Here is a 25,335-nt window from a genome sequence, read left to right as displayed (position 1 = left end):
GGCTGCAGCCTGTGCCTCATTTCTCCCTGGTCTCCAGCCACTGCTGCTCCAAGGCTCTTGGAAAGCACAAGACTGTGGCACCCACGTGTCACCAACACCCTCATGCAGTACCAGGGCCAGGGAGACAGGTGAGCAGCTGAGGAGGCTTCAGGGCTGTCAGTACAGCTCAGGGCTGCCTCACCTCCACCCTGGGCCTGGTCCCCTCCCAAGCACAGCCATGGATCTCTGTATACCTGGTCAGGTGTGCCCCTGAGCTCAGACAAACCTGGCCCAAGCAGCAGTCAGATTGCACATTCCTTTTAATCTCTGGCTAGGGGTAATCAATCCCCCAACAAAACACCCAGGAATCCCAGGCTCAGTCACACTGGAAGAACGGAGCAGTTTCCCAGGTGACCGATTGGTGATTGATGCCACAGCAGCAGAGAGCCAGCAGGGCTGTCACTCAGCATGTCCATTCTGCAGGAATTCCACCTTTGTGCCAGTTCTGTCACTCAGCACATCCCTCCAGCAGGAATTCCACCTTTGTGCTGGTTCTGTGTTACTGACAGGGCTGGGCTGAGACTGCCTGGGCTCTTCACTGCCAGAAAGTTGCAGCTTTTAGGGCTGAGGAGGAAAGGGGCTGAAGGAAAGGCAGAAGATGTTGAGCAGGAGAGCCCACACTCCTCCAACTGCTGTGCTGTTCCCTCTGATCCATGAAACCTGGAAGGAGACACATCTCCCCCTCTGCTGGTGCTGGTCCCAGAGTTAGGTGCTTGGAGCTGGGGCTATGCCTGCCCAGCATCTCCTGCAATTCCTTTGCTTCCTCACCACAGAGCTCCCAGTCTCAGCAGGACCATTCCCAAGGTTGGGATTTCCTGACAGGAAGATGCTCAGTGTTTGATTTCAGTGGGATGCACTGGCACAAGCCCAGGGGCATTCAGGGTTTATCAACACACACAGGGCTCCAATTCACCACTGCCTTGGGAGCTGCCTCCAGCTTGTGATCTGTTGGACAGGGCTGTGGGAAGCAGCAGGAGCAGACACAGCCCGGGACCCCACACTGCTGCCTGCCCTGTGGGGCACAGAGGCACTGTTCAGGATCAGCACCCAGTCCAACAAAACAGGAGTTGGGCAAAGCGAAAGCAAGCAAGAGGCCCTTGGCAAATTACCCAGGGCAGCTGTGCCTGGTGCAGGAACCCTGAGGGCTCCTCAGGCACAGGGGAAAATAGAAATGAGGACAGCAGCAGCACAGGAAGAAGGGCTGGAGGGGCCATGGTGAATGGAGCTGGGCTCTCCTCTTTAAGCTGGAGAGCACTGAGGCACTGATGAAGATCAAGGCTGGTACTTGCCCATCCACCTTTCTCCTCTCATTCCTTACACTGTGTACCTCTCCAGAAATTACACAGCATCAAGGAGCTCAGAAGTGGGAGCAGCACTCTACGTCCCACTGCCCTCAGGCCAGGCCCCAAGGGAACATCCAGACCCCTGCAGTCCTGGGACTCACAGCTGGGCTGTGCACAGGGCAAGGCCCCCTGAGCAGGCAGAGCAAGGGAATCCCTTCTTCCTGGAGGGGGAATCACAGGAAGAAGCTCGGGCTGGCACCCGGGACCTTTGAGCAGTTGCATCCACACAGTCCCTCCTCACAGCCTCCAGCACATCAGACCTTGGCAAGTGCACCCTAAGGAGAAATCCCTGTGGCAGATCAGCTCTTCAGGCAGCAGAGAGGAGGGTGGGGCCATGGCTCTTCACACCAGGTATGGCGTGTCCAGCACGGCCACCCCGGCCGCCACGCCGCCGTCCGCGTGCTCGATGGCCTTGGTGCGCAGGAGGTGACCGGCGGCCTGGTTCAGCACCAGCTCCTGGCCCTGCCTGCAAAGGAGAGGGAAACTGAGCCCCTGCAGAGCACAGAGCTCATGGCATTTACCTTGGGCAGCGGATTCACCTTCCCTGTCAGCACCCAGGGCAGGGCAGAGCCCCAGGGCTAAGGTGGGGGCCCTGCAGTGGTGGCTGCACTGGCCACACGGGCAGTGCCAGGGGCTGAACGCTGCCAGAGCACCTTTATTCCCAAAAGAGTGTGAGAAGGACTTTCATTTATACCCTACGGAAATGTGGTCTATGAGGGTTTAAAACAAAAGCAGCTGCTACTAGGGTTGAACAGGTGTTAGGCCTTCAGGTATTTCAGAGACCACCAGGGCTTCAGAAAAGCCACACCTCTGGATGTGGCTGCATCCAGAACCCAAGAAGTGATCCCAGAAGTCAGGGATGAGACACATCGATGCCACGATCCCGTTACACCAGTAACTGCCAGCACGAGCCCTGTGGTTTTCTAACAACTCTTTTGGCAGCAGGTTCAGAGCAGCAGCTCAGCGTGTGCACACGAGCTCAGAGCTGCTGCCAGGGGCACAGCCTGAATGGTCACACCTGTCCCCTGCACCTGCATGTCCCCAGACATCTGTCCTGCTGTTGTGCTTGTGCAGCACAGAGGGCAAAATGCTCCTGATCCACGTCAGGAGCAGGGACCTGCCCTGGAACTCAAGCACATTCCTCACCTGACATAGACACCAAAGATCCCGAGCTCAGAGATGCACTCGGACACTTGGAGGGGACTGTGAGCCCTCAGCAAGTAATTCAGTGCTGGCTGGGGTTTGATCTTATCCATCAAGATGTAGGAGGTTCTCTCAGGGCTGTCTTTGATCTTCTCCAGAACCTGCCTGAGCTCTTCACCATAGAGATTGTTCCCTGGCAAACAAAACCAGCACGTCAAGCCCTTCCCAGGACAGCAGAAGCCCCTGGCCCCAGCTATATGGCCGTGGCAGCCCAAATGACCTGGCCTTTGCCTCACCAGGGCCTTGGGAGCTCCTCCAGGAGCAGCTTTGCCTTAGTGGCAGGACTAGTCCCCATGGCTATGAGTAGCCACAAGACACTCCACCCTTTATCCCTCAGCACAGGACCAGGAGCTGGCACAGAGCTATTGCCCATCCCAAATACAGCACTAATCACAATGGAAACCCCCAGGGCCCAGCCCAGCTCACACCTCCACAGCCCAGCTCACACCTCTACAGCCCAGCTCACACCTCCACAGCCCAGCTCGTACCTCCACCTTCACGCTGCGGCTTCAGCACAAAGCGGTCGGGGTCAGCGATGGCTGTGGCAGCTATCATGTCACCCTCTTCACCCTGGCAGGGAAGGATGGAAACAGGCTGGACATGAGGAATGATTTCTTCATGGAAAGGGTGGTTTCACACTGGAATGAGCTGGATGGAGCCGCCATCCCTGAAGGTGTTCAAGGAACAACTGGACAAGGCACTCAGTGCCGTGGTCTAGTTGGTAACGCGGTGTTTGGCCAAAGGTTGGACTCAATGGTCTCGGAGGGCTTTTCCAACCTAAATGATTCTGCAAACAGCAAAGCATCAGGGAGCAGCAGGGGCTCCTCAGCAGATCCCTCTGAGGAGAGGGACCAACAAATTCCCCAAGGACCACAACAAAGCCATCTCTTCTTCTCAACCAAAGAGCACAGGTGTGCATGTCCACTCCTGCTCCAGCCCCATTCCCACTCACCTCGTCCAGGGAGTAGAGTCCAGCAAAGGTGGCTCTCATCCGAGCGATGGCCTCGGGGCGGCCGGGCAGCAGCTTCTCCAGCATCCCTGGCCGGCTGAGCTCCTGCTGCACCTTCTTGGTGCCCGCCAGCTGGGTGGCAATGTCAGGGCACTTCACTGCCCGGGACCTCTCCAGCAGCAGCCGCGCCTCCCAGTTCTGAGGCAGCGAGGGAGCAACCACCCCGTGAGGAGAAAAAGAAACACACAAAAGGTTTGCTCTGCTCTTTTCTGTGCAGTTATCGACATATGGTTTGTCTCCTCCCTGCCTGCTGGCAGGGACAAGGGGTGGGAATAGCACTCCAGAGAAAAGCAGACATGGATTTCCCACCACCTCTGGGAAGAGCACAGTCAGATTAATCCACTGCGTGCTCCCTCCCCAGCTTGGCCGGTGCTGCCACCTTGAGACACCAGCAAGATCTGCTCTGTGCTATTAATACCTGCAGCCTGATCGTGCTAAGAAACCTGTAAGCAGGTGCTCATACCTGTGTTAACCCCTACTCTACAGAAGCAATTCAGTGCTGCACTAAGGGATCAGCCCCTGGAGAAGAAAGCCACCCATTTTTCTTACTGCAGGGTCACCCACATGCTCTCTGGAGTCACAGCTTCCCAATGCTCTCAGCCACACCAGGCAGGACTGACCCCACCCCAGACAGGGTAGCTGTCCCTGGGATTATTTCAAGCTCCCTGAACAGTGCTCAGCTGGTGGTTTCTGGGGCAGGGAGGTGGGTACTGACCTGCTGGTCATAGTTCTGGGGCACGTAGCCCTCTCTGTAATACACCACTGCGACCTCCTGGCCGTCCCTGAAATGGAAACCAGAAGTGCTCGGAGAGCCAGGCCAGGCCCTGCCCCATCCCCAGCACCAAGGGGGCATCACAGCCCTCTGCCCCTTCTCCTTGGCCTTTGGCCCTCCTGCTCCTGCCTGGCTCTGCCAGAGCAAGCTGAGCACTGAGAGCCCTGGCTCCTCCCCACTGAGCCCCAGCTTGGCTGGTCCCAAGACACTGAGAGCTGACACCCAGCCCCTGCTCTAACCAAAGGCTCAATAATTCTGACAACCAGCCTAGCAGAGAGGTAAGAACCTCTTTTTTAATAGCTTTTACCCCACACTGGCTTAGGGGCTCAGCCGGGAGCAAAGGAGGCTCAGGGGGGACCTTGTGGCTCTGCACAAGTCCCTGACAGGAGGGGGCAGCCGGGGGGGTCGGGCTCTGCTCCCAGGGAACAGGGACAGGAGGAGAGGGAACGGCCTCAGGCTGGGCCAGGGGAGGTTTAGATTGGAGATTAAGGCAAATCACAGAGAGGGTTGTCAAGCACTAGGACAGGTGGCTCAGGGCAATGATGGAGTCACCATCCCTGGAGGGACTTTAAGACGTGTGGCACCTGGGGACATGTTCAGTGGTGCTGGGTTACAGGCTGGACTCCTTCTCAGAGGTCTTTTCCAACCATAACAGCTCTGTGATTCTTGAAGCTGGAGGGAACAGGGTTCTCCTCCTGTGGTAATTCAAGGCAGGACATCAACTCATCAACCTGAGAGGCACCAAACCACCCTGCCAGGGCTGGGCTGGCAGCACAGCTGTAGCACCACATGCCCAAGCTTTGGCCACAGAACTGTGCACTTGGTCTGGCAGCTGCTGGCAGGCAGGCAGGAGAGGCAGAGGCATTCAGCAGTGACAAGGGAGGATGCTCAGGAGGAAGCACAAGAGATACACTTTCCCCTCAACTATCCGGCCATGACAAATGTATTCGTTAATTAAACACAGCACAGACACCAAAGGTCAAACCATGGAAAAATCAGCCTAACTACAGAAAAATCACTGGCATGAAACCATGTCTTCCCTTAGGTTCATCCAGCTCCAAGCACATTACCTGGAAATAGGACAAACGTCACACTTGGGACCAACTGGGAGTCTGTGATCCTCCCATCCTGGTCTCCACAGGGAGCAGGCAAGATGAGGAGTGAGTTCAAACCCAAGAGATCCTCAAAGGACATGGAATGCTGCCTCCTCCAGCACTAACAACCCAGCCCAGCTCCCACTGGGAGAGCATCATGTGGACAGTAAACAGGAAATGGCTCTGTGGAAGCCTCTCCAATAGCCAGGGCTGCTCAGAGCAGATCTTTGTGGAGGAGGTAAAGATCCTACAGAGCAATGACGGCTGAGGCCTGAAGGAGGGAGATTGTGAATGCAGCCGTAAGGGAGTGATGTGCATCTGCAAAATGTCACCACTGTGAACACAAAATCATCTCAGCTCCAAGAGGAAGCAGCAGCCTGGAGCATGGAAGAGAACTGCTTTCTCAGACAGTCACTACTTACACTCAGCTTTGGCTGCAAGCTCCCACTGCCAGCCCCGTGTGCCCGAGAGATGGCAGGAGTGCGCACCTTGGCTCATACTCACATATACAGCCTCCTGCTGGCATCCAGGGAGCCCTGCTCAAACACATCCCGGAACCGCTTCCTGATCACACGGATATTCCTGTCAGGAGGAGAGCGAGAGTCACCAGGCTGGCCAGGGGTACTTGAGCTGGAAATCATGGGTGGAGTCGGTGGCTGCAGCAAGGAGGATCTGAAGGTTCCTTCACAAATAGCCTCGGGCTTTGTACTATGGAGCCAGAGAAATCCTACAGCCCAAAAAACTCCCTGTTTAGGAGCCCTTCCTATGTATCCTATGATCTGGCAGCAGTTTGCTCAGCTTCCCTTTCCAGAAACTGAACCATCTCCTTCCTTTCCCATCTCAGGGAAATTCAAACTTTACCTGCTCCAAAGCTCATTTTCTACACAACGCTGATCAAAAATGTTCCTCTGGACTTCCTCCACCAGAAACATCACCACAGCCCTGGAAGAGATACCAAGAACATCATTAAACCCATAAACACTTCACATGCTCCCAGCTGGATAGCCAGCCTTCCACCTCTGTGATTCAGGCTTCCTGCACTGCTCCTGTCCATGCTCTCCTCCTCTGTCCTTACCTTTGGGAACCGTAGAGCTCCCAGGCTTTGGCAATTCCCAAGGCCAGCCCCTTCGCTGGGTTGTTGGGCAGCAGGTGTGATGCCTCCTCAGTCTTTCCCAGCACTTTCATCACCAGCCTGTGGAACACAAAAGCCATAAATGCCATGTCCATGCCCAGCTGGACCAAGGGAGCAGCACGGAGAGCACAGGGGCCACGCAGTGCAGCTGCTGCAGTGCTAGAGGTGCTCCTTACCCGTGGACATCGGCGGTGCGGGAGGTGAGCCCCCCGAAGCTGGCAGCAATGGTGTTTATTTCTATCTGCCTCAGAGCTGCTGTGCCATCCTGCCCGCAGTCAAACATGTAATCCGAGCGGTTGATGCCCAAAAACACAGTCTGGAACACAGGGAGGGGAGCTGGGGTCTCCTGTCGCCTTTAACTGCAAATCCGTTGATGACCTCGCTTTAAAATCCTTCCAGAGCAGATCCAGTCAGAGGATCACAGAATGGTTTGGGTTGGAAGGGACCTTCAAGATCACCTCAACCCAGCCCCTGCAGTGGGCAGGGACACCTTCCACTATCCCAGGTTGCTCCAAGCCCTGTACAACCCGGCCTTGAACATTCTGAGGGATGGGGCAGCCACAGCTTCTCTGGGCACCCTGTGCCAGGGCCTCCCCACTTGCACAGTAAATTTCCTAGTATCTCATCAAAACCTATTCTGTATCAGTTTGAAGCCATTCCCCCTTGTCCTGTCACCCTCAGTTTGATAAAAACCACTGCAGGTCACACACCTGGGTGCTCTGCCCCCTGCCCAGGGCCCACAGCCCTCTCAGAGCTCCAGAGGAGTTCCCCACACTCCTGAGAGTAAAGGAGCTTCTGCAGGGATGGCCTGTCCATTGCAGGTCCCAACAGGACACATGTCCCTGCACACTCCTGAGGCTCCCAGAGGACAAGGACAAACCACATTAAATCCTCCCACTCCAGGCCAGGCTGTTTCCAGCAGCACCAACCAAAGAGCTCAGCTGTTCAACAGGGAGAGGTCCTGAGCTCACAGACTGTGACAAGACATCGCAGCGCAGGGAGTGACCAGCCTGGCCAAGGGACAGCTCAGAGTCCACAGTGCCAAAGCATGCAGCCAGAGCCCAGGCACCCCCACCACAATGCCAAGGGGCACAGACCACTGGGATCCCCTGCCAAGGTACCTGAGCCAAGCCCTCCTCCAAAACTTGCATGTAGATTCTGAAGAGTTGAGCTGTGAAGTCGTCTACCTTGATGGTGCTGGAAAGAAACACAGACCACATCAGTCCCCTGATGCTGTCACAGAGGAACAAGAGAATTAATTCTTCTGCAGAAAAAGCCCTTAGCAGGGGCATTCTCCAGCACAAAAAGCAGGGCTAGGGCTTGACCAAGTGCTGCAGCACTGTGAAACACCTCCCCATGAATGCTCGCTGCAGAACCACAACACAAACCCAGTTTGCCCAGCACAGCCACTCCACAAAAGGCCCTCCTGTGCAGAGGTGACTCACTGGCAGGGCAGAGATGGGACAAGTAAAGGCAAAGAAATGCAGCAGAATTCTGCAGGTTCAGGGAAGAAACCACAGGTCTGTGCCTGCCCACACAGTTCAGAGAAGTTTCACAAGCTTTATCCAAGTCCCCCTGCCCTGTCAGGCTCCAAATCCCTCCAAAACACTGTGGCCCTGCTAGAATAGGTGTGGCTTTTCCTCAGGGTCCCAAATCCCTGAGCAGCACCTCCAAGGAGCTGCCCTGGCACAGGGCAGGCACCTGAGCACACACAAGCCCCAGGTGCTGCATTCTTTAACCACAGGTATGAACATGTCCCCACAAGCTCTGGAAAAGGCACAAGCACTGGAACAGCTCCAAGGGGTCAGGCTTCAACAAAACAAAAGCATACTGGAAACAGCCCCCTCTGCTCTGTGCCAGTGCCAGGGGCAGCAGCACGTGCACAGGCAGCACAGAACGGGCAGCGGGAAGGGAAGAGCGATTTGTAGAAGCATCAGCCCCACAATTATGAGTGACAAAGTCAGGGATGGTCACTCCAGCCCAGGGCAACAGCCACAGGTAAACTCAGCAGAGTCCAGGAGCCAGAGCTGGAGAGTCCTCCTGCACCCAGAGCTTGTGGCTGGGAAAGAGGGATGGGAATAGGACAGAAGGTGTGGGAACAGGAACAGACACCTCCTCTCCACCACTGCTGCAGCAGAGCTGGTGGCTACTGGACAGACACGGGCAGATGCACAATAAGACTACAGGAGACTCCTAAATCCAGGACTCAAAGACTCCAGTGATTTGCATTTAAGGCTCAGAGGCCAACAAGCTCACAAGTATGAATTCACAAGCCTGAAACAGTGGCAAAGCTGAAGATCATTGCAGGGAATCAGGTCTTGGCCAGATGTCCCATTTTCTGAGGCCCAAGGAGACCTCAGAAAGGCAGGAATGCCAGAAGGGTGATAAATGCTTTAAATTTAAAATACTTCATTAAAATGCAACACACAGAAATGTTACCTGGCCAGAGTTTGCTCCAGGAATTCTTTGTTTTGACTGATGGCATCCACCAGCAGGTTAAAATCCTGCTGGACAGCGTAGGCTTGTTCAAACAAGGCCCGTGGCACTGCGGACGGGAGCAGCGTGAAGGGCGCATAATTCACCACCTGCAAGCAGGGATGAAGCACAGCAGTCAGGTCTGGGCAGCTGAAAAGGAGCTAAAGAGGTGCTTCCTCTGCTTGTCTGAAGGGTGAAGCCACCCCCAGCCCTCCTGGGCAGACATAGGGCCTCGACCCTGCGGATTCCTAACTTTCGAGGACTCTGCTTTATGAACCATCCACAGGCCACTGCTGCTCCAGAGCTCAGGCTGGGCTGATGGCTTCCCCCTGTCTCCACCTGAACTGGGCAGCACTGTCTCCAGAACATCTCAGAGGCAGAGAAAAGGTTAATTTGCCGGTCCTGGGTTCTTGGCCATCAGTTACTTCCTTTGATCCCTGCTCCAGACCCCTGGCTCATCCCACATCTCAGGCACGGGGTCACACTCAAAAGTCTATATATTAGATCATGGAGAAGTTTCCAACTCACCTGGATTTTCACATGAAACAAGGGACACTGGCAGTGTGTTTGGCCTTTCCTCCCAGGCTCCCTCTTCCTCTCACCCTTTGAGATCAGAGCCCTGACACCAAGGAGCAGTGCTGTGGTGAAGACCTCCCTCCTCATACCTCTGCCAGCTGCCTGCTTGCCCCCAGGCTCCTCAGAGACCCTTTCCCAATGGTGCCCCACTCCCCCTGCACAGGGGTACTTCTTCCTCTCAGACCCCTCATGGCATCCTGCTCCAACAGGCTGAGCCCTCCCACCCCAGCCATCCGCCAGGGATTGCCCAGAGGTAAATCCCACACATCAGCCACCTCCACCCCTGTCACCTCACCCCAGGTATGGGGCAAAGGCTGATGGCAGCTGGGAACACGCCAAAAGCAGAGGCCCCTCCGAGAGACTCTCCTCTGGTTCAAAGGTTCATACGGGTGGCAAGAGGCTGGGAGAGGGATTAACTCCCAGCACCAAAACTGGCAACTTCCTAAGCCTTCTCAGATCTACCCCTCTCCTTGGAAAAAGGAATCTGTATGACAGGGCAGTCTCCTCGGGGGCTGCGCTCATCATCGGGATGGGCTGTGAGCTGCAGCCCCAGCTCGGCCCTGCTCCAGCCGGGAGCCGCTCCTTGGGAAGGGCTCAGGGACCCCGGGCACGGCAGCGGCTCCTCGCCGCGCTGTGCACTCACATCCGAGGCGTGGGGCTGCTCCCCGGTCCGCATCAGCACCCCCGCCAGCAGCGCCGCGTCCACCGCCACCGCCGCCGCCTCCCGCACGGCCGCCGCGTCCCGCACCACGTCCCGCCAGGGCGCGGCCATGGCAGCGCTGCGGGCACAGCACAGCAAGGGCTCACTGCCCGTCCCACACCCTCGCCGTCCCCATACACCAGACCCCTGGTCCCTGTCCCGGCGTCCCCAGCCCCTGTGCCCTGACCCCCGGGGCCCCTCGCTGTCCCCCAGCCCCTGTGCCCTGACCCCCGGGGCCCCTCGCTGTCCCCCAGCCCCTGTGCCCTGACCGCTGGGGCCCCTCGCTGTCCCCAGCCCCTGTGCCCTGACCCCCGGGGCCCCTCGCTGTCCCCCTGATCCCTGGTCCCTCGCTGTCCCCAGCCCCTGTGCCCTGACCCCGGCCCCTCGCTGTTCCCAGCCCCTGTGCCCTGACCCCTGGTCCCTGCCCGTCGTCGGTCCCCGGTCCCCAGACCGTCACTGCGCCCGGACCCCCGACCCCGGTTCCCGCTCCGCGGCCCATCGCTGTCCCCTGAACCCCTCTGTCCCTCTCCGGCCTCCAGGCCCCTACTGACCCACGACCTCCGGTCCCTCCCCGACTGCCGGTGCCCGACCCCTCGCCCTCTCTGACGCTGCCGGTCCCTCCGCGGTCACCACACCGCCCCTGACCCTGGCCCCTCACTGACCCCGTCCCCCGGTCCGTCTCGGCGTCCCCGGTTCCGCCGCCCGGACCCGCTCCGGCCGCTCGGTGCGGGCGCTGCGGACGGCCCCGTGATTGGCCAGGCTGCGCTCCTCGCCCCGCCCTCCGCTCAGATTGACAGCGCCAGAGACCAATCAGTGCGGGGAAAGCCCCCCTCGCGCGCGGCGCCGCGCACGCGGGGCGGGAGGAGGAGGAGCCGCGTGGGGAGCGCGCAGCGCGCACGCGCAGGGCTGTGTCACGGGGGTGTGACGTCATGTCGTGACATCAAGGAGGCGCTGAGGGCGCTGGGGCTGCTCGGCCGCGTCTGGGGCTGCGGCTCCTTAAATCCGAGCGCTGCAGGCAGGCGCTGCTCGGGGCCGGGGCTGCTGGGGGCCCAAAGCGATGGGAGTGGCTGGCGCAGGGGGCTCGGAGGCGGCTCCCAGCATCAGCGGAGCTGCGGCCCCACGGAAGCGCCTCCGCGTTAACTCGCTGGCGCCCGCGCACTGGAGCTGCGCTATCTGCTGCCCTCGTGGGAGCTGGAACTCACCCTTGGCGGGCAGGGGGAAATGCAAACCTGCCCGAGGAAGTGAAAGGAATTTGAAATATCTTTGTGCTTTCCATTTCTTACCCTCTTCCTCCCCCGCGTGCCGTTGCTGCAGCGCAGTGACGGGGCCCGGGGAGGGGCTGGCTGAGGGCACCTCGGTGTCCCCTGTTGTTCCCGTGCTCCCGGCTGTCCCCAGGGCGTGTCCCTGGCCGTGTGCCGGGCACGGAGGTGCTCCCAGGTGCTCAGCACTGTCTGCGGTGCCCCGGGGCACAGCACAAGCTGAGATGTTTCTCCCCTGTGGCTGTGGATTTTTCTCCCCTCTGCCGCGCTGCCTCAGGGGACGGGGTTGCTCGCTGCCCTCGTGTCACACAGCCAAGGCTGGGGCTCTTCTGGGCCTGCTCCCCTGGGCACACCTGGGAAAGAGCAGATCCCAGAACCCTTTCATGTACTTGCAGGACATTCGTTGCCCAGCAGTAGGGCTTGAAATGGCAGTGTGGGCGATCGAGAGGGTTATTCCTCTATTAGGAACAGACCCAGAGAGTTCATCACTGTTGGACAGGTTGGGACATGACTGGCTCTTTATCCTGCTACTTGTGCCAGGAGTTGTCCAGGGCATTTCGAGCCACTTAGCTCTGTTCTGAGGGATCTTTCACCAAAATGAAGCTCTGTGGTTACAGCTCTCATGGATCTGCTGGAGCAGAGCCATGAAGATGCTCCAAGGGCTGGAGCCCCTCTGCTCTGGAGCCAGGCTGGGAGAGCTGGGGGTGCTCACCTGGAGAGGAGAAGGCTCCAGGGAGAGCTCAGAGCCCCTTGCAGGGCCTAAAGGGGCTCCAGGAGAGCTGGAGGGGGACTTCAGACAAGGTTCTGGAGTGACAAAACCAGAGGAACTGGCTTCCCACTGCCAGAGGGCAGGGTTAGATGGGATATTGGGAACAAATTCTACCCTGTGGGGGTGAGGAGGCCATGTACCCAGAGAAACTGTGGCTGCCCCATCCCTGGATGTGTTCCAGGCCAGGTTGGACAGGGCTTGGAGCAAACTGGGATAGTGGAAGGGGCATAGACATGGACATAGAAGTGACAGGGACATGGAATGAGATAAACTTTAAGGTCCCTCCCAATCCAAACCATTCTGTGATTCCATAAACACCCACCCTGTTTGTTTTCTGGACACAGGAATCCTTCTTTTCCCTCTCTGCTGCCCCATCTGTCAGTAACTGTGGACTCACACCTTAATTAATACAGAATTTGGCAATTGGTAAGCCAGTCTTATCTCACTGGAAAACTGCCCTGGGCCAGGATCCAGCTCAGACCCCACCAGTAGTGAGGAACAAATTTTAATAAGGATGCAGAAGGACAAAGTTTTCTCAAACAGAAGCCTTTCCCTTCCCAGTCCTCAGTCCTGTCAGGGTCCTGCATCTCCCCTACCTGATGTTTGATCTGAGAGTCTGAGAAAGGGCATAAAAAGCTTCAGTTTCTAAGTGAAACATTGCAAAAATTGTCCAAGTTCAGTGCAAGAAGCTGGGAAAAAAGCTCTGCCCTTTCCCTGGGAGTTCCTGGAATTGAATGCACCCTGCTCAGAATAGAAGTGTTTTATAGGGAGCTGTGACTTGCCTTTTCTGTCTCTTTTCCCGATTCACTCTGGAGAATGAGATTTTTTTTCAGAGTAATCCAGTAGCCCAGGGAGGATTTGTACGTGCAGATTGCTCCTAATCTCTGCCACAGTGTCAGAGAGCTGCAATGCAGCTCGGAGGAGGTTGAATCATAAAAAAATATGGCAGACATGGTAAGTATTTGGCATGTTCCATGCAACAAAAGATGAACAACAGCAACTGGGCCATTATCTTTATTTGCTAAAAATAGAGTCCCGCAAAGTTTAAAGAAAAGCATTTTATATTTGTAAACCTCTCCTCTCCCTGTTAAAGAGCCTTCAAAGATGGGCTTTGTGGCTTTGGGCTGTCGCATCCCCTTTCAAAGGCTGCCCTGCGCTCAGACAATTGAAACTCGAGACAACATCAGCCACAGCGGGGTGGGGGGAATGAATAGTTGTGCCGTGACCCTGCTCTCCTCGCTCAGCCGAGCCTGGCACGTGAATGGGAGCTCTGCAGCAGGTACATCCGCCAGGGCAGCCGCATCCCGCAGCCGGGATGCCCACGGCACACCGCAGGTGGCCCAGCCGTGCAGGGCACCGAGGGCGCAGAGGGGCAGCAGCAGCTCGCTTGCCCACACCGCTGCTGAGCTTTGCACGGGCATTCGATACCCTTGGAGCTGCCGGCGGGTGCAGAGCTGGGTGCTGGCTGCCCCTCCACGCCTCCAAGGAGCCGCACATCACTCGCTGCCCTGGTACCCTATAACGAGGGAAAAAAAAAACCCCAAAGCCCCGGTTCTCCTTTGCTGCTTTTCCGGCTTCAGAGAAACCAATTTAGCCCAGTCTGAGGTTTTGGGCGGCTCTGTTGTACCTGAGAATATTTGGGCATCGATGCAGAAACCAGCGCTTGCAATAGAGCAGTCCCAAAGCCACCCACGGGTGGTCACACGGCAGGAGGGGATGATGCGATGCCCAGCACCAGATCCATAGAGACAGAACAATAGAGCTATTTTCATGCAAGAGAGTTCAGAGGTCTCCTCGGGGAGCCAAACCTCTTGCTGGCCCATCATCCATGAGAAAAACAAGACAGAGCTCTGGAACCCTGTCTTCCCTCCGGTATAAGCACCAGCTTCAGCCGGGGCGTGACAGAAATCTATTGTCTCTAAGGCTGTATTTCGATGCAAAATGCTCTGGTAAAGCAAGCAAACCCCCCCCACCCCACCCCCCCCCACGTGTGGCTATTGTTTGAAGTGCGGAACAATTGAAGGGTGCTCTCATGGGCTAAAGATAGAACGGCAGCTGGTGCTGTCCTTTTCCCTGTAACTGAGAATAAAACAATGCCCGAGTATTGTCTGCACTGCTGGAGCAGTGACATTGGACTCTCTGCCAAGAGAGCATCTAAAAGATCAATGAAACCCGGGTTTATTTATAAGCGGGTAGTGTCATTTCTTCCCCAAAGTAATTTCACTTCCTTGGCTTTTCCACCAGACCATTCTGTGCCGTGAAGTGGCCGCGGAGTGAGGTATAAATAGCCCGAGCCTGGCTGCGACAGGGGCAGCAGGACCGGCTGGTGGCAAACGGAGCTGCCGTGCTGGGCTACACCTTTGCTTCCCCGAGCTGTGCCCAAGCCTCGACAGCACCAGGGTGGGGACCAGGCAGGGATGCTGATCCCCTTCTGCCGGCAGGGAGCAGGTCCCTGAGACACAGCCCCAGTGCTGGACGTGCAGGGACCCAGCAGCTGGTCCCTGGGACCAGATCCCCACCAACACCAGCACTTACTTCCCGGGGCAGCTTTTAGAATCAGCCTGAGAATATCCCGGCTTGGAAGGGACACACTGCGTTCATCAAAGGCCAGCTCCTGGCCCTGCACAGACACCCCAACAACCCCACCCTGGGCATCCCTGGCAGCGCTGTCCAAACGCTCCTGGAGCTCTGGCAGCCTCGGGGCCGTGCCCATTCCCTGGGGAGCCTGGGCAGTGCCCAGCACCCTCTGGGGGAAGAAGCTTTCCCTGATATCCAGCCTGACCCTCCCCTGGCACAGCTCCAGCTGTTGCCTTGGTGCTGTCCCTGGTCACAGAGAGCAGAGATCAGTGCCTGCCCCTCTGCTGCCCCTCAGGAGGGAGTTACAGACTTCCAGGGAGGGTTATTTCACTTACCTGCCACCAAGCAGGTGGGAGCACAGACTGTGTGTGTGTGTCCAGCTCAGCTGCTCTGCTGGGGTGCTCAGGAAACCCTTGGCCCCAAAAGCCATGGGACAGAGCCTTGTTTAGGGACAGGGGACAGCTTGTAGGGAAAAGCTGCTGTCTGCAGTCCAGACTAGAGACTGGATACCTGGAACCAGACATTCACTGCAGTTTTGGCACAGAAAAGCACATCTTGGCTGATGTGCCACAGGGAGGTGAGAAACTCTCCTGTCATGAGGTGAGGATGTGCAGGAATATTCCTCCTTCCTGGGTCTTGAGAAGGGTCCAAGCCGACCAGATCCCATAAAGAGCTCCCATGCCTGTTGCCACTCCACTTTGAACAATTTCCCCTGCCATGAGATGGACTGAGCTCAATCTCGTGTGAGAGTTGATGACCCAGAGCAGTGGAGAGGCTTCCTGTGGTGTGAGGGAGAAGGTGCAAGAGGGATGGAGAGAGCAGGGGGATGGGATGGGATCGTCCCAGGAACTGATGCTCTGCAGGCAGCTGCTGGTGTGGCTGGGCTTGGTGTGTGTGTGCAGGCCAACACCCACCCAACCTCCTCCAAAACTCTCCCAAATCTGCTCCCACATCACACAGCAGATGAAAACCGGTGCAAAACCAGAGCGGCTGGGGCACTGCAGGGGCAGACCCTGCCCACAGAGTGTCGGAACTGCAGCCCAGCTCTGGTTCTGATCAGCCTCTGCCCCTCCCTTGCAGCCTCCAAGGCAGCTGCTGGTCATGATTTCCAAAGGCTGCCGTGTTCCAGGGTCTGTTCTGGCAGGCCAGCTGCAATTAAGGTGCTATTAAGTATTCAAATGAACAAGGCAAGATTCTCTTTACTCTCATTGTTTTGAAGTGCATTGCCAAAACCTCACCAAAGGCTCACATATTCCTGTAATTTTGCAGTGTTCAGTACAACCTTCATTCCTACACAGATGCTTTATGATGGCGACCCCCAGAACAAAACCTCTTGGAACCTCAAATCTGGAAAACCCAAGGCGAACAAACAAAACCTCTCCGATTTTCCCGGTCTCCAGGTGACCTCACTCTCTCCATGCCTGCATGTGACCTTGCTCACTAACTCTATACACTCATTTCTCATGCCACGTCTCTTCCAGGAGCTTTCTCATTCCTGATACTCATTTTGGAGGCTTCCTATGTGGAGGGTCAGCTACCAACATGCCTGTGCTGTCCGAGGCTCCTGCATGGTGGGGTGGGGACCACTGCAGGAAGGTGCTCATGGCAGCAGCAGCCTTGTGTGTGTTCATGAAGGGTTAGAGAGGCAGCACCTCACCCCAGCCAAAGGACAGCCGGCTCAGGATGGGTCCAGCACTGTCCCCAGGATGGGACATCCAGGCAGTACCCATGCTGGGAAGTGCCCAGGGAGCTGTGAGATGAGGGGATCCAGTGCTCACCCCATCCTAAACCCCACAGAAGCACCTTAACTTTGGGATCCCAGCAGCAGAATTGCTGCTGCCCCCATCTCCTGCTCACTTTGAGGGGGCATGGAAAGATGTGCTGGGCTAGTGGCTGTTGTCTTGGTCACCCTAGTGGCACAGCACTGGCGGGGGGAGGTTAGGGCTTTGCTTTGGAGGGGGCCTTGCACAGCCAGGCTGAGCCGGGGGGATATGACCAGTCTGGCAGCACTGGCCTGTCACCTCCTGCCTCGCTGCAAGCAGACATTCCCACTCCATGGAAATATGCCTGAAATAGCCCCTCTGCAGATTGTCTTTATCTAATCAGCCGCCTTCGCACCCCCCTCCAGTGCATTTCAGGGGGCTGATAGTGGGGATATGTTAAGTGTGGAAACCTCTAGCGAGCTGCCCAACACGGAGAGTAATTCTCCTTCCTGCCACTTATCAGAGCCTGCTAATGGGAAACATTCCTCCTGGGGGTCAGGGAGCAGCCAGGGGATTTCTCTGGAGAGGGTGGCTGAGCCCCTGGCACCCTCCTGGCTCGCCAGGGCTGGATAGGAGCTGGTCTGACCACAAAACATTCACTGAAGGGGCAGCTCTGCTGTCTGCTGCTGGTGGTGTCCTGCCCCATGGGGAGAGGCTTGTCCAGCCCTCGGGGCTTGGCTGAGGAGCCCCATCCTTTTCCACTGTGTTATGGGACACCAGCACCAAGCACAGAGAGTTCTCTTGGGGGGAGAACAGGGGTGTCTCAGTGGTCAGGGGAGATGATTTCACTGCTGGGGGTGGACATGCAGGGCTGGTGGATCATTTGGGCAGACTGTTCATTCCGGGCAAGAACCACCTAATGAAAACTCCCCTCTGCTCAGGCTGAAGCCATGAGCTCCTTGTTGTGCCCATGGGATTTTGTGGGAGGTCCATAGGATCCTACTGCCCCACTGGGAATGCCCTGTCCCACCTCCCTGAGCAGGGCACAGCTCAGGCCTTGCCAGCCATACAAGGATGAGCTTCCCACCATCCAGAAAACCACATCAGAAACACCAGCGCCAAAACCACCCAAACCTGGCAGAAGAACCCTTCAGCAGCTGCTGGAGTGACCAATTCACATTTCCCTGTCTACAGATCTGCTCGGCCTTTGATGGACCCTGCTGGAACCTCTTCAAAGAGGGTGAGAAACCAGGGCGAACAGAGGGAACTGCAGGAGGAATCTCCGAAAATAAAATTGCTTTAAAGATAAGGCAGGGGAGGGGGTGAGCAGAGTGTGGGGCGAGTACATGCCCTGAGAAGAATGTGTCAGGCTGGGCCAGCTGGTGGGTCTGGGCCAAGGGCTCATCCCACTGCCAGGCCGCTTGTGGCAAAGGTACTTGGCACAGGACCCACCAAAGCCTCGGGTCCCTCCAGGGAGTGGGTGGAAACCTGACTCTGAGCCCTGGGCAGAGAGGCAGAAGACCACCAGGGTAACCTCAGAGGGAGCCGTGGCCCACCAGAGCCTGTGGCTCTTCAGGACCCTGGAACTCTGCCATCTTGGCAAGACTGAACACCTCTGTCGTGCCATGGTCAAGAGAGACCTCAGGACTGGTGTGCCCATGGTGTCCCTGGTGGGGTTGCAGCCCTGCACCAGCTGCTCATAAAGCCAGATGAGGAGCTGCACTCCTGAACACTAACCTGCTGAGGAGTGCCGACATGGGACGTGGAGATGGGGGCCTGCACCCCATTTTATCCTGATGTACCCAAAGTCCTTGTTCATGCTACAGATTCCCCTCCATGGGACCGTTTCAGCTCTTGGGGGAGTTTGGTACTGTGCAAAGCGCTGACATTGCACTGCACAGCCAGTGAAGGCAACATCAACCCATCCCTGAGCCTAGCCACCCTCCCTGCTGGGGCTCAACCCACAGGGGAGGGGTCTGGAGTCCTCCTCCACCTCATGAATCTCCCAGACTTCTCTCCAAAGCAGGGTGGGAGGGCAGGGGACCTTTCTGTCGGGGGGTGCGGAGATGGCAGCACTGGGAACCCAGACTGGGGGGTGTAGCAGCAAACCTGTGTGCTGGATGGAAAGACTGACTGTGACTGGGGCTCAGATTCAGGGCAGGTGCTGGGGCTGCAAAAATCTCTCTGCAACCTGGGCTGTGTGCCCAGGCTGAAGCCACACACCCAAAGCAGCCTCCGGTGCTGCTATTCTGGCTGCGACAGAGGCCGTGCCACATCCAGCCTGGGCACAGCACTGCACAGCTGATCCTTAACTGCTCCCTGCCTCAGTTTCCCCTGGTCTCAGGAGGGTACAGCAGCCCCAAGTTACTCTGGGGTGTGAGAGGTGCTGAATAGGGAGCACCAAACCCTGCAGCCACAGGCCTTGGATCTCCAGGGTAGAAACCTCACTGCACTTTGGATGCCAGCAGCTAAATGGTTTCTCCTTGAGCTGGAGTGGTCCCAGGGTATCCTGTTCCCATCTCAGGCAGCCCATGGTGGTGCTGCCAGGATGGAGGTGTGCTCCAGGCTGCCATCACCGTGTTGCACACAGCACCTTTGGGTGCTGGCTGGGTAAAATGGTGTGCAGGAAACCCAGCAACCTCTCTGCTGAGAGATTATGAACCTGGCCTAGCCACAAAACAAACTCCCATGCCAAGGTGAGGAGTTCTGGGAGCAGAATCTGGAGGATCAAGCCCCGAGGTCCCTTCCCTTCCAGACTGGCTCTCTGGGAGAGGCTAAACCAGAGCTGAGTGAGAAGCTGGGATGTTCCAGCTGGAAAAGCCAGCGGCCACACACATCCCACCAAGCAGCAGCTCTCCTGGCATGGTGTGAGGAAGGAGCAGCAGGATCGAGTGCTCAGGTGCAGGAGGAACTGGCAGAGCTCTCATTCCTCAGCTCCCCACTGGAGCAGGCAGAGCAGGCTGGGAGAGCTGTGCTGTCTTCCCAAGCTGGAGTCTCTCACTCTGCCTTTGTACTCGCCTGACAATACAGGAGTAAAAATAACCAGGCTGCATTTGCAGAGAGATAAAAGTGAAGTTTGCCTTTTGTGTCTGTCCGGGCAGTGGGACAGCAGCACCAATGGAGCTGTGTGGACATGACACATGGGAATTTCTGACATATCTTTTCCCACTCTGACCTTGACAGACACAATAAAAAGGGGCTTTGCAGCACGCACAGAGCCACTCGGTCCTAGCACCAAGGTCAGTAATACAGAGCATGTCTGTGTGCACGCGTGTCCCCTGTACTAACCCGCTTCCCCCTTGCAGGGTGGCTGATCCCAGAGGACAGGGGCTGACTCTGGTGGCACAGAGGAGGGTGGGACAGACTTGGATCGTGAGCATTTTTGCTGAGGACTGTGTGTTTTGCCAAGCTGTGGCTCCATTCGTGGTGGCTGCGGCGTTCCAGAGCTCTGCAGGGTGGCACTGCATTAGATGGATATTAGGAAGCACAGTCACAAAAGTGCTTTTCCAAGCAGCTGCCATGGCAGCCTTCTAGAAGGGTCTTCCCAGGGATAAGACATCCAGCCTTGCTTTTAGCTTCCTGCAGTATTGGTCAGCAGAACAGCCCTGGGTCTTTGCAGAGGGTTTGTGTAGGGCACCAGGGCTTCAACAGGTCTGTAGAGCAGGGATAGGTTTTAGCTGAGTTTATCAAGGAAAGGGGTGTTACTGACAACCTCACCTAAAGTAGGAATGTAGATTTTGACACCAAAGTGATTCTGGCTCACCCAGCTGGGACTTCCATTATGGGGATGACAGCAGCAGAAGGGAAAGTGTTCAGTAATTGTCTCATTAATATCATTTCTGTCAGCTAGCAGTGTTGTCACTGTCTTCTCTCGCTCCCTAAAATTAAAAGCTTGTTTGGTGTCCGTGTTGCTTTTGGTTCTCAACCCCATGGCGAGCAGTTTCCCCATGCACTGACTCCTTGTCCTTCCCTCCTGTCAGCGCTCAGGTGTCCTTCACTCTTCCTTCGCTGCTGCTAAGTCTCCCTCCAGCCGGACAAGATGTCTCTGCTGGACATGAGCGAGTTTGGGGAGGCTGCTCCGTACCTCCGGAAAAGCTACACGGAGCAGCTGAAGCTGCAGACAATCCCGTTCGATGGTAAGAGCCCGAGGCTGCTCAGCACAGCCCCGTGTGTGTCCCCAGGCCATGTCCCCATGTGTCCCCTCTGCCATGGCTCTCTTAGGAGTCCTCCCTGCCCCTTTCCCTGTGCTGCTCCTCAAGGCATCACAGACACGGCAGAATTGCCCCAGCACCCTGGCGGGCAGGAAGATCTCAAAAGTGGGAAAAGCAGGTTTTGGAATTTCCCCTGGTTTGCTGAGGTGTGGGTAGAGGTGATCCTTCATCTCCCCTGACCCTGAGGGGCAGGGGGGCTGAGGGAGATGGGCTGAGGGTCTGGTGTCAAAGCCTTCTGCAGCTTTGTTTCATTTCGGAGGTGTCCTCCCTGTCCCAGCCACCCCGTTTTTCCACGGCTTCCTATGCTCAGGCTCCAGGGCCCAACTTGCTCCTCTCAGTTGGGCAATCAAGGAGAATTTTGCTTCCTCACGCTGTCCTTTTCTCATGTTGGTCTGAGTGCAGGCACACATGAAGCAGCAGGATTCTGTCAGGCTAGAAGTTGACTCCAGCAGAGTAAACAGCTGCCAAACACGACAAGGGCAAAGAAATCCCAGCTCCTATGACTAAGAACGTAGGAAGGAATCACTGTCCTTCCACACTATCAAACTGCACTTATGTGGCTTTCAGTTGACAATTTCAAATGGTCTCCTGCATTTCAACCTGTATTATGTCTCCTTTCCTTTCCATTTCTCCTACAGGAAAGAAGCGAGCTTGGATCCCGGACGAGAAAGAGGCCTATATTGAAGTGGAAATAAAAGAAAGCTCTGGTGGCAAAGTCACTGTGGAAACCAAAGATAAGGAAGTAAGCAAATACCTTTCCTTTTCTGAGGGAGAGCAAGTGTGTGCAGAGGGGGGATACGTGTGACAAGATCACGTCTGAAGCCATGAGCTCTTGCTGATAGCCCTGTCCCGCTGATCAGTCGTGCCCCGGGGGGACACACACGGCAGTGTCAGCACACGTAGGCCAGTTGCTTGCCAAGAGTGGCACCAGTTCAGCATCTCCCATCGAGGGGCTGCTGCCACAGCCGGGGTATCCTGTGGGACACACTGAGGGCACGGTGGGGCTGGCCCAGCACAGCTCCTGGATGGGGAAGCACCCCCCAGAACAGCCCTTTGTGATGTTGAACCAGTGCCTGGCTCATCCCGAGGGCTGAAACAACAGGTAAGGGGCCAATTGGCCAATTCCTGCTCGTTTTAGCCCGGATTTGCAGTGGGGTGAGCAGTTGGGAGGACAGGCTGTGTTGGGTGGTGAGGCTCTAATTTTCTGGCAGTGGGAGGGAGGCAAAGCAAGCAGGGACCAGCTGGTATTTGTCAAGATAATATTCCGTGCAATTAGCTGCAAATGATCTTAATTAACATTCCTTTCTTGGCTACGAGAGTCTCATGGCCCTGCAACTCCACTGCGGAGCAGAGACTCACATTGGTATGAAACTGGGGAAAAAAACAAGGACCTCACCAGGCAGTAGATGATAGACTTCATTATTTCTATTTCTTCTCTAGTCAGAATGGCACTAAGAAGGGTTTGTGCCTGCCAAATGTGAAAAAAAAAAAGATATGTAATTGTCTTTGAAAAGTGTCAAGGCTTTGAAAATATTTTTGTCTGAATTTTGGAAAGCAAGTGAAATTTATCATAGAGGAGTTATAAATTTTAAAAGTTAATTTTGATATTTAGAACACCTTCAGATTCTGAGAACAGTTTCCAAGAGCAGTTTCCAAACCGTCTTTTGCTGTTACCTCTTGAAACTGTCTCTTTAATGATTTGTCATGAATTTACAAAATCAGAAACTATATCAGCTTTCCCTGGATCAGCATTTCCAGCAGAAAGTTTCAAGAGACATAAAGCCCACCCTTATTCTGTGTACCCTCCTGCTTTTGACACCTGACACCTCTTAACACCATGCACTTCATCTTCACCCATAAAAAAGATAAACCTCTGAAAGATTTCATTTAATCTTTATTAACAAGACCATTTGCTAAATCCAGCTTCTCCCATCCAGGCCAGATGCGTAATGTGATCGTTCCCCCGTGCTTGGTGTCGTGGGATTAAATAAATCCAGTTTTAAGTGATGGGGTACAGGCTTCAGCTGTTTGCCCAAATAACCAGGGATCTCTTGGAGCAAAAGGCTGCACTGCCGCAGGCTTTTAGGCTGGGAAGAAGAGCACAGGATGGGGGTGTCAAACACATTGCAGGGGAACAACCTGGTGTCGCCCAGCTTGGACCTCCCCTGTCAGGCTCAGCCACAGCTGCTCTGGCTGAGGAGGGAACAAGCTGGGCTTGCTTGTCCCAGCTGGGCTTTGTGGCCGGGTGCTGGTGGGGCTGTCCTGGGCCTGTCACCCCAAAGCGGTGGGCAGCCCTGTCAGGATGACAGCAGGCACTGGGGCCAAGGTTGTCCCCAGCACGGGACTGTCAGGAGAACTGGGGTCCCTCTGACGTGTCCCCCCTCCTCTGACAGACGCGGGTGGTGAAGGAGGACGAGGTGCAGCCCATGAACCCCCCCAAGTTCGACATGATTGAGGACATGGCCATGCTGACACACCTCAACGAGGCCTCTGTGCTCTACAACCTGAAGCGCCGCTACTCCCACTGGATGATCTACGTAAGCCCATGGCACCCGTGGGCTGGGGAGGTGAGGGGCCATTGGGACACCCCCTTCCTTCATCCACCCATTTTCCCCCTGCAGACCTACTCGGGGCTCTTCTGTGTCACCATCAACCCCTACAAGTGGCTGCCCGTGTACACGGCGCCCGTGGTGGCTGCCTACAAGGGCAAGCGGCGCACGGAGGCACCGCCGCACATCTACTCCATCGCCGACAACGCCTACAACGACATGCTGCGCAGTAAGCCCTGCCCTGGGGGACCCCAAACGGAGGAGTCCGGGCTCCTGGGACAGGGGTGGGGTGGGCAGCGCTGCCCTAATGCCGGCTCCTTCTCTTCCAGACCGTGAAAACCAGTCCATGCTCATCACGTAAGTGCCCCTCCATCCCCTCGCCCTGCCCAGCCCCGCTATGAGCAGTCGAGACCCCCGTGCCGCGCTCCCTGGATGGGCACCCTGTGCCCAGAGGAGCCCCCCCGGCAGTGTCCCGTCCCCCCCCATGCCGGCAGCTGTCACCCTTCCCGCCCAGGCTGCCGCCGCCACCGTGCCAGGTGACAAAGCCCCGCGCGGGCCGGGCTCCCCCGCACCCCGACAGCTGCGGGAGCTGCCGTGGGGCGCCCCGAGCACCGGCACCCTCCCGGGAGCGAGGGGAAAGCAGAGATGGAGGCCAAGGCCAGAGGGAGATGGTGGCCGGAGGGGCGGCGGCGGGGGAGGAGGGTGACGTGGGAGGGTGGAGGCCAGGTTGATTTCAAGTGACATATAGATAAGGGCTATATAAAGGACTCTAAAGGACCCTTCGCCGCTGCCAGGAGCCACGGACATTTTTAGCCTCGGCCATGGCCTAATTAGGAAAGGCAGGGGCTGCGGAGAGATGCTTGGCGCGTGTCCGGTGGCGGCTCCGCTGCCCGCTGCCCCCGGCTCTTTGTGATCTGGGATTACAATGGAGAGCGGCTCACTAACTATAGGGATGAGCTCAGCGGGGCCCGCCAGCTCCCCGCAGCCCACAGCGGGCACGATCCACCTCGGCGCGGTGCCGCTGCCATCCCCGAGATGCCCCAGCAGAGCCGGGCGTGCTGAAAGCGCCCGAGCGGCCGCGGGCGAGGCCGGTCCCCGCTGATCCCGGACAGCTGCGGCCCCGCGGCCAGGGCTGGCCCGCCTCGGTGGGCGCCTCGTGCCACGCCCGCAGTGGGCAGCTGAGCCCCCGCGGCACCTCCGGAAGCCGGGCAGAGCCCGGGCTGGCAGCCGGGGGGGACACGGAGAGCCTGGAGCTGGGTGTCGCTCCAAAGGCAAGCCCTAAAGACAAGCACGTAGCCCGCCAGGCTGCGGGATCGAGAGCTCCAGCCTCTCCATCCCTCTGAGACTTCTCCCGTCCCGGGGCGCGGGGCGCAGCCCGGCAGGGTGGCTGCGATGAGTTGTGCCTGTTCTTTGCCTCATGCCCTTGATCTGTGTATTTCTGTTACTCTAAGCGGAGAATCTGGTGCTGGTAAGACTGTAAACACCAAGCGGGTCATTCAGTACTTTGCCATTGTCGCAGCCTTGGGCGACACACCGGGCAAGAAAGTAGTAAGATCTTCTTTTGAAACAAGTTCTTGTTGTTTTCTTCCTTTCTTTCTTTGTTTAAAAGTTTTTTTCCCCCTCCTTCCCTTTTCTTCTTCTTACTTTTTCTTCCCCAACTTTTTGTGTTTGGAAACTAGTTTTGGTCTGACCCGCCCAGGGCTTGGCTTTTCCCTGACTTTTGAACAAGCAAGGCTTGAAATTATTCTGCTCAAGGGGAAATGGATTTTCTTTTTTTATGTGGCTGCTCAATCCGTGCAGCCTGGAAGAGGTGTTCTTTAGTTGTTCTCCTTCTCTTCTCTTCCTCCTTCAACACTCCAGTGATCTTCTTAAGCAGCATTAAAGGGATGAAGTAAACCTTCCATTTCCCACCTTGCCTCTTTTA

General features: G+C 56.6%; 2 protein-coding genes across 3 annotated transcripts in view; one reads left to right on the top strand and one right to left on the bottom strand.

The window, feature by feature from the left end:
- Positions 1–281: 281 nt before the first annotated feature.
- GSS (glutathione synthetase) lies at positions 282–11,096 on the bottom strand. The gene is made up of 13 exons (XM_069034466.1): positions 11,006–11,096; positions 10,287–10,422; positions 9,032–9,177; positions 7,714–7,789; positions 6,769–6,908; positions 6,536–6,652; positions 6,322–6,402; positions 5,965–6,042; positions 4,310–4,376; positions 3,538–3,732; positions 3,074–3,155; positions 2,529–2,718; positions 282–1,848 (listed from the first exon to the last, which is right to left on the bottom strand). The coding sequence occupies exons 2-13, from the start codon at positions 10,413–10,415 to the stop codon at positions 1,725–1,727; spliced, it is 1,425 nt and encodes a 474-aa protein (XP_068890567.1). The 5' UTR covers positions 10,416–10,422; positions 11,006–11,096; the 3' UTR covers positions 282–1,724.
- An 8,624-nt stretch (positions 11,097–19,720) lies between these two features.
- Positions 19,721–25,335, top strand: part of MYH7B (myosin heavy chain 7B) — a 29,334-nt gene continuing 23,719 nt past the window's right edge. Inside the window, exons 1-6 of one of the 2 annotated variants that reach the window (XM_069033857.1) lie at positions 19,721–20,787; positions 21,501–21,604; positions 23,256–23,399; positions 23,484–23,640; positions 23,741–23,768; positions 24,863–24,959. In XM_069033857.1, coding sequence (XP_068889958.1) covers positions 20,691–20,787; positions 21,501–21,604; positions 23,256–23,399; positions 23,484–23,640; positions 23,741–23,768; positions 24,863–24,959 — 627 coding nt within the window. In that variant the 5' untranslated portion in view covers positions 19,721–20,690. Of the gene's footprint in view, positions 20,788–21,500; positions 21,605–23,255; positions 23,400–23,483; positions 23,641–23,740; positions 23,769–24,862; positions 24,960–25,335 lie in introns of those variants that run through there. The other variant, XM_069033858.1, reaches the window with a different exon arrangement.

This window comes from Aphelocoma coerulescens, chromosome 20 (assembly GCF_041296385.1).
Source record: "Aphelocoma coerulescens isolate FSJ_1873_10779 chromosome 20, UR_Acoe_1.0, whole genome shotgun sequence".
Classification (NCBI taxonomy): domain Eukaryota; kingdom Metazoa; phylum Chordata; class Aves; order Passeriformes; family Corvidae; genus Aphelocoma; species Aphelocoma coerulescens.
This window is presented reverse-complemented; position numbering and strand designations above follow the sequence as displayed.

Bases quoted from the DNA above. Each gene is read 5' to 3' on its own strand.
- GSS (XM_069034466.1), bottom strand. From the start codon at position 10,415: ATGGCCGCGCCCTGGCGGGACGTGGTGCGGGACGCGGCGGCCGTGCGG. The intron at 7,790-9,031 runs GTAACATTTCTG...GTTTCTTTCCAG, and splicing joins CTGGAGCAAACTCTGGCCAG to CACCATCAAGGTAGACGACT. The intron at 6,403-6,535 runs GTAAGGACAGAG...TATCTCTTCCAG, and splicing joins GAGCTCTACGGTTCCCAAAG to GGCTGTGGTGATGTTTCTGG.